General features: G+C 46.5%; 1 protein-coding gene across 1 annotated transcript in view; it reads right to left on the minus strand.

Moving 5' to 3' along the window:
• UNC93A (unc-93 homolog A) overlaps window positions 1-19,306 on the minus strand; it is a 509,693-nt gene that overhangs the window by 107,807 nt on the left and 382,580 nt on the right. Inside the window, 1 exon segment of the mRNA XM_075338216.1 lies at window positions 13,348-13,547. Within this exon segment, the coding sequence (XP_075194331.1) occupies window positions 13,348-13,547 (200 nt within the window).

Below are 19,306 nucleotides of genomic sequence, written 5' to 3' on the forward strand. Positions count from 1 at the left end.
TTTGGGAAGTGGGCCTCTAGATCAGCCTTCAGCTTCCAGTATTCGGGGTCCTCCCCCAGCAGGGACTTCCTAGCAGGGACTTCCTTGGGCTGGGGAGCGGTGTCTGCTCTGACCTTGCAGGCCGGGGTAAATAATTGTACAGTCTTGTCTTGGCGGGCCGAGCCTGGCGTGGCAGCGGCCTGGTCTTGGCGGGCCGGGCTGGGCGTCGCTGCGGCGGCCTGGACTTGGCGGGCCGAGCCTGGCGTGGCGGCGGCCTGGGTTGGAGTCGCTGCAGGGACCGGATCTTGGCGGGCCGGGCAGGGCATCGCTGCGGCGGCCTGAATTGGCGTCGCAGCTGCGATGGGATCTGTGCAGGCCGGGCTGGGCATCGCCCCTGCGGCCTGGATTGGCGTCGCAGCTGCGATGGAGTCTGTGCGGGCCGGGCTGGGCATCGTTGCGGCGGCCTGGGCTCGGCGGGCCGCACCTGGCGTGGCTGCGGCCTGATTCAGCGTCGCCGCGCCGGGCATCTCTCCAGGGACCGCGGGCATGGCAGCAGGGGTCGGGGCACTCGCGCTGACAGGGGCAACACAGGACTCACCCATCGGTAACATCATCGGGGTCTGAGTCGTCGCCGCTCGGTCTGGCACTCGTCGTGCGGTTCCCCTCTCATAGGCCTGAACCGCTGCAGCCATCTCCAGAAGCTCCGTGCGTCCCTCGCTGATCTGCCATACGACCCTGGCCTCCAGTTGGTCGCAAAACTGGGCAAGTTCCCGATACCACCAGGCAGCGGAGCCTGGCTCTGGGTCTCCGCGTTCAGACACCATTTCCTCTGCGTCTCCTTCTTCTAGTAGCAGGCTTCTGGCTCCCTTTCTTTCCCGACGTCTCTGAACGCCTCCGCTCTCATCACTTGCGAGGCCAGGACCCTTCAGGGGATCTCTGGGTAGCCACACCTCTTCGTGGGCGGTAACTTCTCCCAGCGCGGGCTGCTGTTGTTTTTCAGCGCGCTTTTCATGGTGGCAATATGGCGGCGCTTCCAATTTTCCAAGCGGACCGCCCAGGCACATGGTCACCTGTCTGAACAGGTCTAGTCCTTATCCTGTTCGTGACGCCAGAACTGTGGGGCCCCGAGGTTCGGTGTCGGTGCAGCTGTGCATTACCTTCAGGGACTCCACGCGGCTGGATCTGGTCACAGGTAGGAAATCCTCTATTTTGATTGTCGTGACGCCACTCTCAGAATTGCGGTCAGTGGAGACCGCCACTGCAGGTTTGGGGTGCCTGGGGCTGATAGTGGGTGCAGTCAGTTGTAATAGCCTCCTGAGAGTGAGGCATGCCCCAGGGTCCCGTGTAGGTGTGTGGAACTACAAGTCGCAGAATGACTCACACACACAAGCAGGATGTCTTTCAGGGGTTTTACTCACTGATGGTGGCAGGGTGAGTAACCCGGGCGTAGCTGGGATGAACCAGGCTGGAACCAGGTGTCCTTCAGGCTGACTTATGAGGGTGGCTACCAACTCGCCTTCCTTAGCCCGTTGTGTTTTGGGGTAACCCCTGCTTGAAGCCCTGCTGGGGTCGCCCAGGGAAGTTGCTGGTGCCTCTCTCCCCTTCTCTTTGGCCCGTTTGCTTGTAGCCTGGACCAGGTCACTCCGGCTGCTTGCCTCCTGTGAGCTATGGGCCCTCACTTTGCTACGTGGCTCCGGACTCTGTAGTGTTGTCTTGGGGGTGTAAAGTGCCCCCTCATGCAGGTTTGGCGAAGGACAGGTGGATCTATCCCTGCACTGGGACCTGTTACCCGTTTGGGCCTGGTATCTCCCTGACAGTCTCCTTACTTTCCACTCCGTTGCTCTCTCTTTAGCCGTGGGTGGATTTCGGGCAGCACTACCAGGTGACCGTTCTCCCCCGTCGGTAGTCACTGCGCGTACGTTGTCAGAATTGTGTAGAGCTACAGGGGCTGCTTCAGCTCTCCCTGAACTTCACCACTCAACTGTCTTCGGCTCACTCTTCCCTCCTCTCCTGTTCTTGCCTACGTCACCTAGCAACCAGGCTCTCTACCACACCCCTCGAGTGGAGATGGAGGCTTCGCCCCCTCCTGGGATCCCCAGGGGTCCTCTCAAAGGTAAATGTGTGAGACCGGATCACTATGCGCCTGTGTAGTCACACCTCGGTCAGCCTTCTGGATTACCTGTTTTGTACTGTCCCCAGCATGGGTGCAGTACTCAGTGGTGCCTGACCAGGTCAGGGGTGCCACATACCTAGACATCTATTATGTATATCTACAAAATGTTTGGAAACTGCTGAGATATTAACGGCAGATATAATTAAATGTGTCTGATATATGTCGTCTAATTCGTTTTATTAAAGGTCCACCTGTGCAACCTATGTATTGAATTTTACAGGTGGTACATTCAGCAAGGTAGACTACATTGCAGGTATTGCAATTAATGTAACTCTTTATGTTATATGTAGCACCAGTATGTGTGGAAGCAAAAGTTTTACTTTTGTTCACATATTTACATGAAATGCAAATGGTTGTGTCCACAGCCATAAAAGACAGAGCAGGATAACCAGGTTTTCCCTGTTTGGCTATTGATGACACTTGGCGATAAAATGTTAGCAAGGCTCATTGCCCGTTTGGCTACAAAATTGATTTTATATTTCTCAAGGATAGTATGTAAGTTGGCATCTTGGTATATGCCGTCAATGGCCACATGGTGGGGAATAGATGGGTAATTTGAGTATCCTCTACATTTTAATCTAGCCAAAGTTTTTTTTTACTCCAGGGGGCCTTCAACGAGCACATACAATAGTGAACAACATAGAGAGAGTAGATCTATTTCAATGTAAAAATAAGAACAAAAATCAGACGCAGAACAATGTCACTTTTAGTACCACTTTTTCCCCACAATACAACGAAATAATTAAAATTATAAAGAAATATTTGCCTTTATTACACCAAGATGCCAACCTACATACTATCCTTAAGAAATATAAAATCAATTTTGTAGCCAAACGGGCAATGAGCCTAGCTAACATTTTATCGCCAAGTGTCATCAATAGCCAAACAGGGAAAACCTGGTTATCCTGCTCTGGCTTTTATGACTGTGGACACAACCATTGCATTTCATGTAAATATGTGAACAAAAGTAAAACTTTTGCTTCCACACATACTGGTGCTACATATGACATAAAGAGTTACATTAATTGCAATACCCCCAATGTAGTCTACCTTGCTGAATGTACCACCTGTAAAATTCAATACATAGGTTGCACAGGAGGACCTTTAAAAAAAAACGGATTAGACGACGCATGTCAGATACATTAAATATATCTGCCGTTAATATCTCAGCAGTTTCCAAACATTTTGTAGATATACATAATAGATGTCTAGGTACATTTCGATTCATGGGCATAGAAAAAGTCTTTAAGCCAGCCAGAGGGGGAGATCACAGGAGAAAACTCCTAAATAGGGAATCCTTTTGGATTTTTAAACTTAATACCTGTATACCGCATGGTTTAAATACTCGTCAGGATCTCAGTACACAATACACTTAAATTAAGGAATCTGTTCTTTAAAAACTCGCATATACAAACCACACATACATAATGCAAATCCATTGTCTTTGATACATATACTTTTTACATACCTGATGAAAGAATTCCTCTTTTTCTATTACTCACAATGATGTCCTTATACTAACACATACTATAACTAACAAGTTTCCCAATAATGCGCCACACTTCTTCAATTTTATAACAATAAGTTCATTACATGCTTCGTTGGTGCTGGTGCGCACCACGCCGCTGCTGCGGCTCTCGTCGTGGCCGCATATGAATCACCCTGCAGCCTCCGCTGCGGGGTGTTTCAGTGTCCGGCCCCGGCGAGCCGCATCTGCGGCTCAGCAAGATTGCAAACATTTTCCATATAAGTTTGGCAGTTCTCACTAAAATAATAATCCTGCAGGCCACCTGACATTTGATACAAAAACAGGGTTGTCTTCAACTCCAATATTTAATCGGAGGGTGCTTATTAATCTTTTACAAATTTCCTGCTCTCCTTACAATTCTATATGTATGCATGTGTGTGTGTATATATATATTATATATATATATGCATGTATGCATGCATGTATATATGTATATATACGTGTATAATAAATTTCTTTTTGCTTCCTCAATTTCATATGCATGGATACCATGTTTTTATCATTAATTTATGATACACACTCATTCATTTTTATCTGTCTTTCATGAAATTTTATTTTTTTTCTCACAAGTTTGTGTTTTTTTCTTTATCTCTGTTTTTATATCACATTGCGATTTCATTGTGTTTTTCTTTGTATTTTAAACAAGTGCACATCTTGTGAATGTTTGTTCTTAATTAGCACAATTATCTCTTTCTATGACGCCCTTTTGCACATGTCTTAAATACTTTATTCTGGAGATACCATACAATCCATGACCAAGACCGCAAGGCTGAAACGCGTAGGATAAGTCCCGTGTTTTTCATTGTGTGTCCCCATGCCCTTTTTGTGTTGCATCCTGTTTTTAATGGATTTAATACATTTTTCAGTTTTATCCTAATCTCTCCGTCTATCCGATGCTGAATATTTTTTCTCTACATAATTGGATGAGGTATATCGATGACATCTGGTTCCTGTGAGAGGGGTCCCCCAGTGAATTGGCTGGATTTATTGACAGACTTAACCAAAATTCCATCAATGTCTTTCTTACATACAAATTTTGCCGTGAGATGGCTTTCTTAGACATAAAAATTGAAGGCACGGATCGGGGCACATTAAACACCGAAATATATAGAAAGCTCACGACCACCAATGCCTTTCTTCACGCAAAATCCTCTCACACCCTGGCAACTATCAGAAGTATCACCGTGGCACAATTTTTTAGGGCCAGGAGGATATTTTCCACTGAAGGGACCTTTTCCAAACAGGCGGATGATTTAACGGAAAGGTTTTTGCGTCGGGGATACAGTAGAAAAATGATAAGGCGTGGTTTTGATCGTTCAAGAACATGCACTAGGGAGTCCCTTCTGTATCCTAATTATCTTGAGCCCAGAACCTGAAAAGAAGGTGAGGTGCGATTAATTACCACCTACAATAATAGCTGGAGGGATATAGGTGAGATCCTTAGGAGGCATTGGGGCATCCTAAAGACAGACCCGATCTTAGGCAGAAATTTGTCATCATACCTCCTCATGACGGCGCGAAGGGTCAGAAATATTAAAGATCATCTGGTGCACAGCCATTATGGGTCGGGGAAAGGTGGTCGAATCAAAACTGGAGTTGCTGGTTTCTTCCCTTGTGCACTATGCAAGGCGTGCGCAAACATTCGCAAACCCAAAACCTTCAGGGGTGCCAGGGACAACAAGGAGTATGACATTAGGCTATATTTGAGCTGTACTTCTAAAGCAGTTATCTATCAGGCCTCCTGCCCATGTAACCTCTTTTACATTGGCATGACCACCTGGGAACTTAGGACCCGGGTGGGTGCACATGTCAGAGATATTAAGAACTCCAAGGAGGCCTCTGATAATGAAAAATTAAAAACTATCCCCCGCCACTTTAGGGAATTTCATAATTCCGATTCTAGGCTCCTCATGGTCAAAGCAATAGATCAGATTAGAGTGGATATATGTGGCGGGGACATAGGAAAATCCCTGGCCCAGCTCGAAGGTAGATGGATATATCGGCTGGGCACAGTATCCCCGGATGGTTTGAATGAAAATTTTGGCTTTAATGCCTTTTTTTAAGTATAATACTGACCCCAGTCAGGAGATGTTTGTATTATTGTTTGTTTTTATTATTTTTAAATGTAATAATGACTGTAGTTCTTATGATAACCCTTGGTTAATACAGGGTTAATATTGCGATTTTCTAAGGTGTACTAATATTGTCTTTTCCTCTCTATTGAGTTTTTAGAGCTTATATATTATTTAATGTTATGCCTGTGGAGAGGAGGAGGCACTGATGGTGGTTATACACGATGGTTATGATAAAACGGGACGAATTCACTACTTACCCTGACATACAGGAAGCAGGCTTGGTGAAATCCGAATGGAATCTTGGAAGATCTAAATGAAGATTTCTGACATATTTGGCCTATGATTGCCGGTGGATAGCTGGCATGGACTATATATTATTCCGCTGATTTCAGCGTAACATATACTATCTGCATATATATATATATATATATATATAATGTATATATATTATATATATATAATTTGCAATTGGTAAAAATCATGGTTGTTTTGATAGGTTCATTGATCAGGGATATAATGGTATTAACATTTATTCACATGCCATGCTTAATTCACATAGATATGACATTTTCTAACATGCTGGCACCCATTGGGTTAACCTATATAAGTGGGGTATAGATGTTTACTATCATGAGGGTATAGTCCCCTTTTCTGGTTTTTTTCCCACCTTTTTTGTAAATCCATATGTACTATTCTTTTCATTAATGTTGGTGGGATTTTTTGCCTCAAAAATAAGTTATGCCCCTTTAAAATATTTCATCATATTTGGTGATGCTGTTAGTTAATGCCAGCAGGAATGTCCCATGTGAGTTTGCAGCGCTACACGTGCTGTGCGCGGCAAAGCCTGACGGTGGATTCCTAGTGCTTCAGTACGGTCAAATGGTGGGGAGCTGCGCATGCGCGGTGACCGTGGCATTGCATTGCCATGGTCTCCGTGACTGACAGTTCTTCGTCATGACCGGAACAAGCATTAGGTCACTTCCGTTTATCCTCCTGTCATGGCGGCGCCCGCGCCGAATAAACATGTGCTTCAGCGCTGCTAATCCCGTGTCACTTGCATCTGATTATGGATAGCTACGGGTATATAAGGACTTCCCGACACCGTATTAGTACACCTGCCTCCTGAAGAAGCAGTAGGTGAAACGCGTTGAGGCGTGGTGGCTGCGGGCACGTCGGTACTATATTGGTCAGGTCTGTTTACTTTCACTTTCAGCTTTCCATGTGGTTCTATGTATTACAGTCAGGGCCAGAAATATTTGGACAGTGACACAAGTTTTGTTATTTTAGCTGTTTACAAAAACATGTTCAGAAATACAATTATATATATATAATATGGGCTGAAAGTGCACACTCCCAGCTGCAATATGAGAGTTTTCACATCCAAATCGGAGAAAGGGTTTAGGAATCATAGCTCTGTAATGCATAGCCTCCTCTTTTTCAAGGGACCAAAAGTAATTGGACAAGGGACTCTAAGGGCTGCAATTAACTCTGAAGGCGTCTCCCTCGTTAACCTGTAATCAATGAAGTAGTTAAAAGGTCTGGGGTTGATTACAGGTGTGTGGTTTTGCATTTGGAAGTTGTTGCTGTGACCAGACAACATGCGGTCTAAGGAACTCTCAATTGAGGTGAAGCAGAACATCCTGAGGCTGAGAAAAAATAAAAAATCCATCAGAGATAGCAGACATGCTTGGAGTAGCAAAATCAACAGTCGGGTACATTCTGAGAAAAAAGGAATTGACTGGTGAGCTTGGGAACTCAAAAAGGCCTGGGCGTCCACAGATGACAACAGTGGTGGATGATCGCCGCATACTTTTTTTGGTGAAGAAGAACCCATTCACAACATCAACTGAAGTCCAGAACACTCTCAGTGAAGTAGGTGTATCTGTCTCTAAGTCAACAGTAAAGAGAAGACTCCATGAAAGTAAATACAAAGGGTTCACATCTAGATGCAAACCATTCATCAATTCCAAAAATAGACAGGCCAGAGTTAAATTTGCTGAAAAACACCTCATGAAGCCAGCTCAGTTCTGGAAACATATTCTATGGACAGATGAGACAAAGATCAACCTGTACCAGAATGATGGGAAGAAAAAAGTTTGGAGAAGAAAGGGAACGGCACATGATCCAAGGCACACCACATCCTCTGTAAAACATGGTGGAGGCAACGTGATGGCATGGGCAGGCATGGCTTTCAATGGCACTGGGTCACTTGTGTTTATTGATGACATAACAGCAGACAAGAGTAGCCGGATGAATTCTGAAGTGTACCGGGATATACTTTCAGTCCAGATTCAGCCAAATGCCGCAAAGTTGATCGGACGGCGCTTCATAGTACACAGTACATAGTACACAGTAGGACAATGACCCCAAGCATACAGCCAAAGCTACCCAGGAGTTCATGAGTGCAAAAAAGTGGAACATTCTGCAATGGCCAAGTCAATCACCAGATCTTAACCCAATTGAGCATGCATTTCACTTGCTCAAATCCAGACTTAAGACGGAAAGACCCACAAACAAGCAAGACCTGAAGGCTGCGGCAGTAAAGGCCTGGCAAAGCATTAAGGAGGAAACCCAGCGTTTGGTGATGTCCATGGGTTCCAGACTTAAGGCAGTGATTGCCTCCAAAGGATTCGCAACAAAATATTGAAAATAAAAATATTTTGTTTGGGTCTGGTTTATTTGTCCAATTACTTTTGACCTCCTAAAATGTGGAGTGTTTGTAAAGAAATGTGTACAATTCCTACAATTTCTATCAGATATTTTCAAACCTTCAAATTAAACGTTACAATCTGCACTTGAATTCTGTTGTAGAGATTCCATTTCAAATCCAATGTGGTGGCATGCAGAGCCCAACTCGCGAAAATTGTGTCACTGTCCAAATATTTGTGGACCTAACTGTATATGGATATGTGGATGAATGTACTAACTGAAGTTGTTTTGAGCTGAGCGGATTAACTTCTTTGGGGGATGCATACTATTATTATGCGGTTTAAGTGAACATACTGATGATTTATTCTGTTATCAGTATCCTCCTACAAGCTCACCCTGACCCATATCTCAAACTGGGAGGTTATTCTGCTGATAGTTGCCAGAAATGAACTCCTCAGCTCATATTACACTGATTGGCCTCTCATTTACTATTAGATTGTGATAGGATTTTCCCTTGGATACTTCTATTTTGGCCAGCACAGGTGTCCTTATAACTTTTGTGGGGTATACACCCTAACTAGGTATGGAACTACAGGTGCATTGACATCCTTAAGTTGGGTCTATAGTTTTCAATTGGTTTCCAGGATACAATCTGTTTTTACTTTCTATGAGGCTTATTTCAGATTATCATTCTATAATTCCAATTAGACTATGTGGTTGGTATTATGTTTGGATATTGTATTGGTATTCTCTATTAAACCTGTACTGATGGTCCTGATGTGCCTGTACCTACCCCTCCCCCTGTTAGGAGGGACTCATTTTGTGATATTCATTGTCCTACTCTGCTAAGTGCAAATTGTCATTAATCTTTTTAATTGTATTAATAAAGAATTGTTTTAGGACATTATGGCATTTCAGTAATTTCTTTAGGGGGTTACTAGTGTTTGCCTGCCAATACCACTCTAGGACTTAGTCGCAGCTATGAGCTGCAATTAACCCCTTATTACCCCGATTGCCACCACACTAGGGCAATTCGGGAAGAGCAGATAAAGTGCTGGGAATGTCGCATCTAATAGATGCGACAATACTCGGCGACTGTAGGCTGATATTTTTAGGCTGGGTCTCTCCAGCCTGAGAATACCAGCCCCCAGCTGTGGGCTTTATCTTGGCTGGGTATCAAAATTTGGGGGAACCGCATGCTGTGTTTTTTTAATTATTTAAATCATTGAAAAAAACAGCATATTTTGATACCCAGCCAAGCACAGCTGGGGGCTGCAGCCTGTGGCTGTAGGCTTTATCTGTGCTGGGTAGCATAATATGGGGGGACCCTACGTCATTTTTTTTTATTTATTTTTTACTGTACGATAGACCCAAAGACTCCAGTTGAGGGGGAAGCAGTGAATATGCATGAGGCTAATGAGCAGCATCAGAAGTAGGCGGGGCTGCGGGAGCAGGTACGATAATCTTTGAATGTAGAGGCTCCTTCCAGGTTAGTGGGCGTGGCTATCTTGGCTAGTGGACGTGAACGGCTTGGTTAGTGAGCTTGGAGAGGTTTTCCTCCTGCCACTACAATTATGCTTCTCCCCCCTGCCCCACGTGTAATAAGGGCCTATTGAAGACATCTTACCTGGAAGGAGCCCATACACTACCGAAGACTAGTAAGTATAGCGTGCTTGCTTTACTTTTTTTTTCTTTTTACTTTTTTTTTTTACTACCCGAGTGCCAGATCCAGGTCAATCTTGGCCCGACCCAGCACTCTGGTACTCTTGAACCCTTGCTGGTCTTGACAGCACAAAAAAAAATGCTGTAAAAACGCCACAGAAACGCACCCAAACCGCAGATGTCTCCCAGGAGACATCCTGCCACAAGATTACGTTGTGGTCAGGAAAAAAACACTGCAAAAACGTCTTGTGTGAACATAGCCTTAAGGGCCATCGCTGCGACATCGCTAACGATATATCATCGTCACGGTGTTTGAGACGCACATCCGGCGTCGTTAGCGACACCGCAGCATGTGACAGGCTGGAGCGACCTTAAATGATCGCAAAAGAGACGAAAATCGTTGGTATATGAGAGGTCGCTCATTTACCAAAAATCGTTGTCTGTTAAGTAGTGATGTTGTTCCTCGTTCCTGCGGCATCACACATCGCTATATGTGACACCGCAGGAACGACGAACATCTCCTTACCTCCGTCCACCGAGGAAGGAAGGAGCTGCGTGGCATGTTCCGGCCACTCATCTCCGCCCCTCCTCTGCTATTGTCAAATGGTGATACAAACGAAGAATTTATTCCATAAGTCTTAAAGCAACATGTGACGTTTCGGCCGGGTGGCCTTCATCAAACCTTTACCACTACCCTGACAGTCTAAATAACAAGTTGTTTGATGAAGGCCACCCGGCCGAAACGTCACATGTTGCTTTAAGACTTATGGAATAAATTCTTCATTTGTATCACCATTTGCGAGTGCCTTGTTTCTAATTCTCTGGACATATGGTGTGAAAACCTACAAGTGCACCTCAACATCTCATACACTGTGGCTGTGCCTTATCTTGCTATTAGTACCTCCTCTGCTATTAGACAGCTGCCGTGTGACGTCCCTGTGACGTCGAACGAACCGCCCCCTTAGAAAGGAGGCGGATCGCCGGCCAGAGCGACGTTGCAGGGAAGGTAAATACGTGTGACGGGTGTTAGCGATATTGTGCGCCACAGGCAGCGATTTGCCCGTGACGCACAACCGACAAGGGCGGGTGCACTCACTAGCGATATCGAAACCGATATCGCAGCATGTAAAGTACCCTTTAGTCTCCAAAAAACCTGCCTCCAATAAAGTGAATGGAGCTGCAACCTACAGGTTATTAATAGCAGCTGTGATTGGTTGCTATAGGAACAAAATAAATTGTTAGTATAAGAAGCTTATGTGTGAGGTAATAATATGTTGGTGTGGAGATATATAGAGAGAGACAGACAGAGTAAGAGGCAGACAGGGAAAGAAACAGACACAGACAGACAGGCACAGACAGACAGGGAAAGAGACGTAAAGAGACAGACAGGGAAAGAGACGTAAAGAGACAGACAGGGAAAGAGACGGAAAGAGACAGCCAGGAAAAGAGACGGAAAGAGACAGCCAGGGAAAGAGACGGAAAGAGACAGCCAGGGAAAGAGACAGCCAGGGAAAGAGACAGCCAGGGAAAGAGACAGCCAGGGAAAGAGACAGCCAGGGAAAGAGACAGCCAGGGAAAGAGACAGCCAGGAAAAGAGACAGCCAGGAAAAGAGACAGCCAGGAAAAGAGACAGCCAGGAAAAGAGACAGCCAGGAAAAGAGACAGCCAGGAAAAGAGACAGCCAGGAAAAGAGACAGCCAGGAAAAGAGACAGCCAGGAAAAGAGACAGCCAAGAAAAGAGACAGCCAAGAAAAGAGACAGCCAGGGAAAGAGACAGCCAGGGAAAGAGACAGCCAGGGAAAGAGACAGCCAGGGAAAGAGACAGCCAGGGAAAGAGACAGCCAGGGAAAGAGACAGCCAGGGAAAGAGACAGCCAGGGAAAGAGACAGCCAGGGAAAGAGACAGCCAGGGAAAGAGACAGCCAGGGAAAGAGACAGCCAGGGAAAGAGACAGCCAGGGAAAGAGACAGACAGGGAAAGAGACAGACAGGGAAAGAGACAGACAGGGAAAGAGACAGACAGGGAAAGAGACAGACAGGAAAAGAGACAGACAGGAAAAGAGACAGCCAGGAAAAGAGACAGCCAGGAAAAGAGACAGCCAGGAAAAGAGACAGCCAAGAAAAGAGACAGCCAGGAAAAGAGACAGCCAGGGAAAGAGACAGCCAGGGAAAGAGACAGCCAGGGAAAGAGACAGCCAGGGAAAGAGACAGCCAGGGAAAGAGACAGCCAGGGAAAGAGACAGCCAGGGAAAGAGACAGCCAGGGAAAGAGACAGCCAGGGAAAGAAACAGCCAGGGAAAGAGACAGCCAGGGAAAGAGACAGACAGGGAAAGAGACAGACAGGGAAAGAGACAGACAGGGAAAGAGACAGACAGGGAAAGAGACGGAAAGAGGGAAAAAGACGGAAAGAGGGAAAAAGACGGAAAGAGGGAAAGAGACGGAAAGAGGGAAAGAGACGGAAAGAGGGAAAGAGACGGAAAGAGGGAAAGAGACGGAAAGAGGGAAAGAGACGGAAAGAGGGAAAGAGACGGAAAGAGGGAAAGAGACGGAAAGAGGGAAAGAGACGGAAAGAGGGAAAGAGACGGAAAGAGGGAAAGAGACGGAAAGAGGGAAAGAGACGGAAAGAGGGAAAGAGACGGAAAGAGAGACACAGACAAACGGGGAAAGAGGGAAAGAGACGGAAAGAGGGAAAGAGACGGAAAGAGAGACACAGACAAACGGGGAACGAGACAGAGACAGACGGGGAACGAGACAGAGACAGACGGGGAACGAGACAGAGACAGACGGGGAACGAGACAGAGACAGACGGGGAACGAGACAGAGACAGACGGGGAACGAGACAGAGACAGACGGGGAACGAGACAGAGACAGACGGGGAACGAGACAGAGACAGACGGGGAACGAGACAGAGACAGACGGGGAACGAGACAGAGACAGACGGGGAACGAGACAGAGACAGACGGGGAACGAGACAGAGACAGACGGGGAACGAGGCAGACGGGGAACGAGGCATAGAGACATTGATAGACAGAGACAGACAGACACTATTACAGAGACAGAGATAGACACAGACAGACAGACATGGATAGAGACAGACACACAGAGACAAACAGGGAAAGACAGACAGAGAGACATACACAGAGACAGAGATAAACAGAGAGACAGACAGAAAGAGACAGAGAAAAAGACACAGACAGGCAGAGACTGGGAGAGAGACAGAGAGACCGTTACTGTCCTGGGCAATGCCCGGGTACTACAGCTAGAAATCAATAAAGATGTATACCTTAGTAAAATCGCTGGCAATAAAGCCTTGTTCCAAGCCGCTGAACATAGTGAGTGGAATAAGAAGACATTGTCGTTTATCACGGAGATGCTTAAGAGCTAATAGAAGTGTGGAACCACAGTTAATGCCTTTTTCTTCTCTGTCTCCTTGTATTTGATCCAAAAATATGATTACTAGTAATACAGCTAACACTCCACAACCTTGAAGGAGAACAAACACATTCAGTAAATTAGATTTATATATTGTACATTGCAAAGACCTACAGGATGAAAAACACAAATACAGAAATTAACATGTCTGATTGACCTACTCAAACATGCTTATGTCTTTAAAGAGTGTGTCCCTTACTTTTACATTGATAGTCTATCCTAAGGGGCACTTTGAACACTACGACATCGAATGCCGCTGGTAGCGATGCCGAGTGCGATAGTATTTGCCCCCGTTGCAGCTGCGATATCTTGTGATAGCTGCCATAGCGAACATTATCGCTACGGCACCTTCACATGCACTTACCTGCCCTGCGACATCTCTCTGGCCGGCGAACCGCCTCCTTCCTAAGGGGGCGGGTCGTGCGGCGTCACAGCGACGTCACACGGCAGGCGGCCTCTAGAAGCAGAGGGGCGGAGATGAGCGGGACATAGACATCCCACCCACCTCCTTCCTTCCGCATCGCCACCGGCGGCAGGTAAGCAGATGTTCCTCGCTCCTGCGGCTTCATACACAGCGATGTGTGCTGCCGCAGGAACGAGAAACAACATCGTACCTGTCGCTGCAGCGAAATTATGGAAATGTCGGACACTACATCGATCATACGATTACCACGCTTTTGCGCTCGTTAATCGTAGCTAAAAGGATTTACATACTACGATGTCGACAGCGACACCGGATGTGCGTCACTTTGGATTTGACCCCACCGATATCGCAGCTGCGATGTCGTAGTGTGCAAAGTACCCCTTAGGATAGGTCATCAATGTATGATTGGCTGGGGTCCGACACCTCACACCAACGTCGATCAGCTGTTCTCGGTCTCAGCGGCAGCAGCAGGCAGTTCCAGAGCTGCTCCATCTTCTGATAGTGGCCATGGCTGGATACTGCACATCTATTGTACTAGTGGTTGCCCTGGTTTGCATTATATAAACCCCACAGTTGACTGGAAAACCCAAGTAACAATTAAATGGAGCTCTTGTAAAAATAAACACTGTCTAGGAACCTGTATTTTGGTGATTACCAGTAGTATTCCGGATCCTCTCCCAGATTTTTGTGATGTGTTCTCTGAGAAGGGTTTCAGGAGCTGCCGCCGCATAGATCTTATAACTGCACCATAAGGTTGAGGCTAGGGGAAAATTAACCAAGTGCAGTCTGTATAACTTGTTGGGCTCTGAGAGATTAGCTCTCAAGAAGTATATTATGGAGAGTTTGGCTACGGGGTCCTTGTGTCCAATGGCTGCTGGTTTCTTCTTTGTTAAAAAGAAGGATGGTTGACTACGGCCATGCCTGGACTTTTGTGAGCTACAGTGCCTTGCGAAAGTATTCAGCCCCCTTGAATTTTTCAACTTTTTCCCACAATTCAGGCTTCAAGCATAAATATAAAAATTTTTAATGTTATGGTGAAGAATCAACAACAAGTGGGACACAATTGTGAAGGTAAACAAAATGTATTGCTTATTTTAAACTTTTTAAAAAAATAAATAACTGAAAAGTGGGGCGTGCAATATTATTCGGCCCCTTTAAGTTAATACTTTGTAGCGTCCCCTTTTGCTGTGATTACAGCTGCAAGTCGCTTGGGGTATGTGTCTATCAGTTTTGCACATTTGAGAGACTGAAATTCTTGCCCATTCTTCCATTGCAAACAGCTCGAGCTGAGTGAGGTTGCATGGAGAGCATTTGTGAACAGCAGTTTTCAGCTCTTTCCACAGATTCTGGATTGGATTCAGGTCTGGACTGTGACTTGGCCATTCTTACACCTGGATACGTTTATTTGTGAACCATTCCATTGTAGATTTTGCTTTATGTTTGAGATCATTGTCTTGTTGATATAATAGCAGGGACTAAAACTTAATTTTTAATTTAACAATGAAAACACAAAGTGCTTGTGCATTACTTGTGCAATACAAAACATTTTTTGCCAAATGGCAAGAAAAAAAGGTAGATCTCACCCAAATTTTCTCCACAAATCCAAATACGAAGTCACAGGCTGGAAGGACTAGGGTCAGCAATCGGGTTAATGTGTATCAGCCCCTGTCGTGCCCCGTGAATGAGCTTCCACCCTGACAAGGGCAGCACCCTAGTAAGTTGTCTGCCCCGCAACCTTTTAAAGGAAAAAAGAGACGCCCTCCCAACGCTTTTCCCTCTTAATAAGGAGAGTTCCTCAGGGGAGACAAGAAAATGTCAACCTGCAGTGGCAGGGACTGGTACAGGCTTAGGGGTAAAAAACCTATGTGTGCAGAGATAAATAGTGGTAACACGGGTCTTGGTAGATTTGCAGTGGTATGATACTCCTTCCATTTCAATATGATCGCCTGCCCAGTGCTCATTGGGATGTTTAAAGTTTTGGAAATCTTTTTGTAGCCAAATCCGGTTTTAAACTTCTCCACAACAATATCACGGACCTGTCTATTGTGTTCCTTGGTCTTCATGATGGTATCTGTGCTTTAAACAGAACACAGACTATCACAGAGCATTTAGGACAACATTGGATTCAGAGATCCTCAATGAACTTTTGGAGTGAGTTTGCTGCACTGAAAGTAAAGGGGCCAAATAATATTGAACGCCCCACTTTTCAGTTATTTATTTTTTAAAAAAGTTTAAAATAAGCAATACATTTCATTCAACTACACAATTGTGTCCCACTTGTTGATTCTTCACCATAACATACAATTTTTTATCTTTATCTTTATGTTTGAAGCCTGAAATGTGGGAAAAGGTTGAAAAATTCAAAGGGGGCTGAATATTTTCGCAAGGCACTATAAACCAGATAACAGTTTGTGATCCGTATCCTCTGCCACTCATTCCTGACCGATTTAATCAGATTTCCAGTCCTAAATAGTTCTCTAAACTTGACCTTAAGGGGGTCTATAATCTGATCCAGGTCAGACAGGGGGATGAGTGGAAAATTGGGTTTAATACACTGGAAGGGCACTTCAAAATTCTCATCCCTGAAGAAGGTACGCCGAAAAGCGCATAGGGTTTCTCTAGGACATGGTACCGACACAGCAGGTGTTCAGATATGACCGCAGGTAATTGCTATCTATATACTTGTGCATCTATCATTATGTAAATACATTAATGATTGCCTACTCGGTTGACCTCTAGCACTTATAGTTGTTATCTGTTCGACATTGGATCTACTGTAGCTACTATCCGGATTGACACATTGTTAATACATGCCCCTTTCTACATATTGTTTACACATTGCAGTTTGGTAGTCTCTGCACAATTGAACTTTGGGCGTTTCTGTTTACATTCCAGCTGGTCCTGTATAGTTGCTATTTGCATATAGTCTTTTTCATTTTTATGACTACATATTGTGTGCACCTTTGTTCCGCGGTAGTTTTTACATTTTTTGAGGGTAACTTGTTTCTAAAAATAACAGACCATATATTGTATATTTTTTATTGCTGGTTTTTCTTACCAGAAGGAGCCAAGACAGATGATGTATGCACACACAGAATGTGGTGAGCCTTCCTCATAAAAGATGGCTGCAGCCCAGGTGCAAGTGTGCCACCCCCACGTCAGCAGTCGGGCTGCTCGGATCTGGATCTGCAGTGGCTCGAGGGGTTTCCGGACCCGGGGGTCGCGCGGACACTCAAATAAAAAAGGGACGTATATGTACGGGGATTGTTGTAGATCAGGGGTGGGGAACCTCTGGCCCGCGGGCCGTATACGCCCCGCCATGCCCTTTTATGCGGCCCCCGGGCAGATTCCCGCGGGCGGCAGTACTCGAGCCACCACCACCATCTTGTGGGCCGCAGGCCCTTTAAATCCACACATGTGCTGCTGTCCTTACCAATGCGTTCTTCCGCTGGCCAGTGCCAGCGAGAGAGGACTTACTTTGTGGGTGGGTTAAGTGCTCTGCGTTGCCTGCCCTCTGCCCTCAGAGCTGCGTGCCCGCCCCCCCGGAGCTGCGTGCCCGGTGCCTGCTCTTCGGTGCTGAGTCCGACGCTGCTGTGTGTCTAGCGCAAGCCCTCTGCTGCTGTGTGCCCTGTCCAGTGCTTTGTGGCCCCCCAAATGCTGTGTATGACCCCAGGTGTGTGTGTCACCCCCAGTGATGTCAGGGCTCCGCAAGTGATATCTGTGCCCCCCCAGTGGTGCCTTCGCCCAGCCCCTCTTGTGTGGTGCCTGCGCCCCAGCCCCTCTTGTGTGGTGCCTGCGCCCCAGCCCCTCTTGTGATGTGCATGTCCTCAGCGTCTCCTGTGACTTATACATCACAGGAAAAGTGGGGGCATATACATCACAGGAAGGGCTGGGGGCACATACATCACAAGAGTGGCTGGGGGCACATACATCACAAGAGGGGCTGGGGGCACATACATCACAAGAGGGGCTGGGGGCACATACACCACAAGAGTACCTGGGGGCATATACATCACAGGAGGGACTGGGGGCATATACATCACAGGAGGGACTGGGGGCATATACATCACAGGAGGGGCTGGGGGCATATGCATGTCCCCAGCCCCTTGTGTGATGTATGTGCCCCCAGTGTCTCCTGTGATGTATATACAGCAGTCCTAGCATCTCCTATGTGATGTATATGCCCCCAGTGTCTCTTGTGATGTATATACAGCAGTCCCAGTGTCTCATATGTGTTATATGTGCCTCCAGTGTCTCCTGTGATGTATATACAGCGTCTGTTATGTGATGTATATGATTTACCAATCTTATCACTAAGAGTTGACTGCGCTCCAGACCCAGACAAAAATGAAAAAGCAGCTGTGAGAAGAAACATGATTAGTATCACCAAACATCACAGTTGCACCAAAGAGAAGCCGCTCCGGCCGCCACAGTAGGGGTAAGTTAATTAATTGTTTGACCAAATATAGCAGGGTCATTTTCACATTGATAATTTTGTGTAGCCCCCGAAGGTTGGTAGAAATTTCCAAATGGCCCCCGGCTGAAAAAAGGATCCCCACCCCTGTTGTAGATACTTTGTGATGCCACCCACGGTGTGTGATAATATGGAATACCAACGCTGCTGTTGGGAGGCACCCAGGGGCGATTGAATGGCAGCTGGTTGTTAACCCCTCCGTGGGTAGGGGGGTGGATGCCCCGGGGCTCAAGGTATTTTCAGAGGTTGCAGGGAGTAGTCTTTAGGTGGCAGGAAATAGGAAACTTACAGTTGGTAGTCGTGGTGCTGGATGAGGCTGTACTGATGTGGAGGGTCAGTAAACACAGAGTCCTTTTGTAAACCAAAGCCGAATGCCAGGAGCCTTTTGGAGGGGTGTGCTGGTCCCACACCCGGGCTGACAGGGCAGGGGCCCTTCCTCCTGCACTGTGTGTTCCTCTTGTGTTGATTTAACCCGTGTGGAATGGGAGAAATCTGCTCCCGGTGTGTTGTGTACCTGAGGAGCTGTTGCCCGCGAAAGCTGACCCTTGGGATTTCAGTGGGTGTTTGCGGATACCCTATCCCCCACGGTGGGCTGCCGTTTTGCTCTATCTGGGCTTCTTTCTGGAAACAAGGCCTGAAACCTTGCCCCCCGGCCTGGTGAATTAGAGAAGGGGCTTGCAACAGTCTTCTAGCTAGGGTCCAGGTACCCCGCCTGTGCACGGTTTCCAGACCGGATCGCCACGGTCGGTATTGGTGGGCTCCAACCCTGCCCCGGTCCACTCTGAATCTCCCACGACCGTACTCCAGTCACCTGTGGCCCTGCTCTGCCGTCTGCCACCTAGTCCTTTGCAGGTGCTGCTGTAGTCCAGAGGCTCCGACCCCTGACTACACTTCACTGACTGCTCAGCACGA

Source organism: Anomaloglossus baeobatrachus, chromosome 3 (assembly GCF_048569485.1).
Source record: "Anomaloglossus baeobatrachus isolate aAnoBae1 chromosome 3, aAnoBae1.hap1, whole genome shotgun sequence".
NCBI lineage: Eukaryota > Metazoa > Chordata > Amphibia > Anura > Aromobatidae > Anomaloglossus > Anomaloglossus baeobatrachus.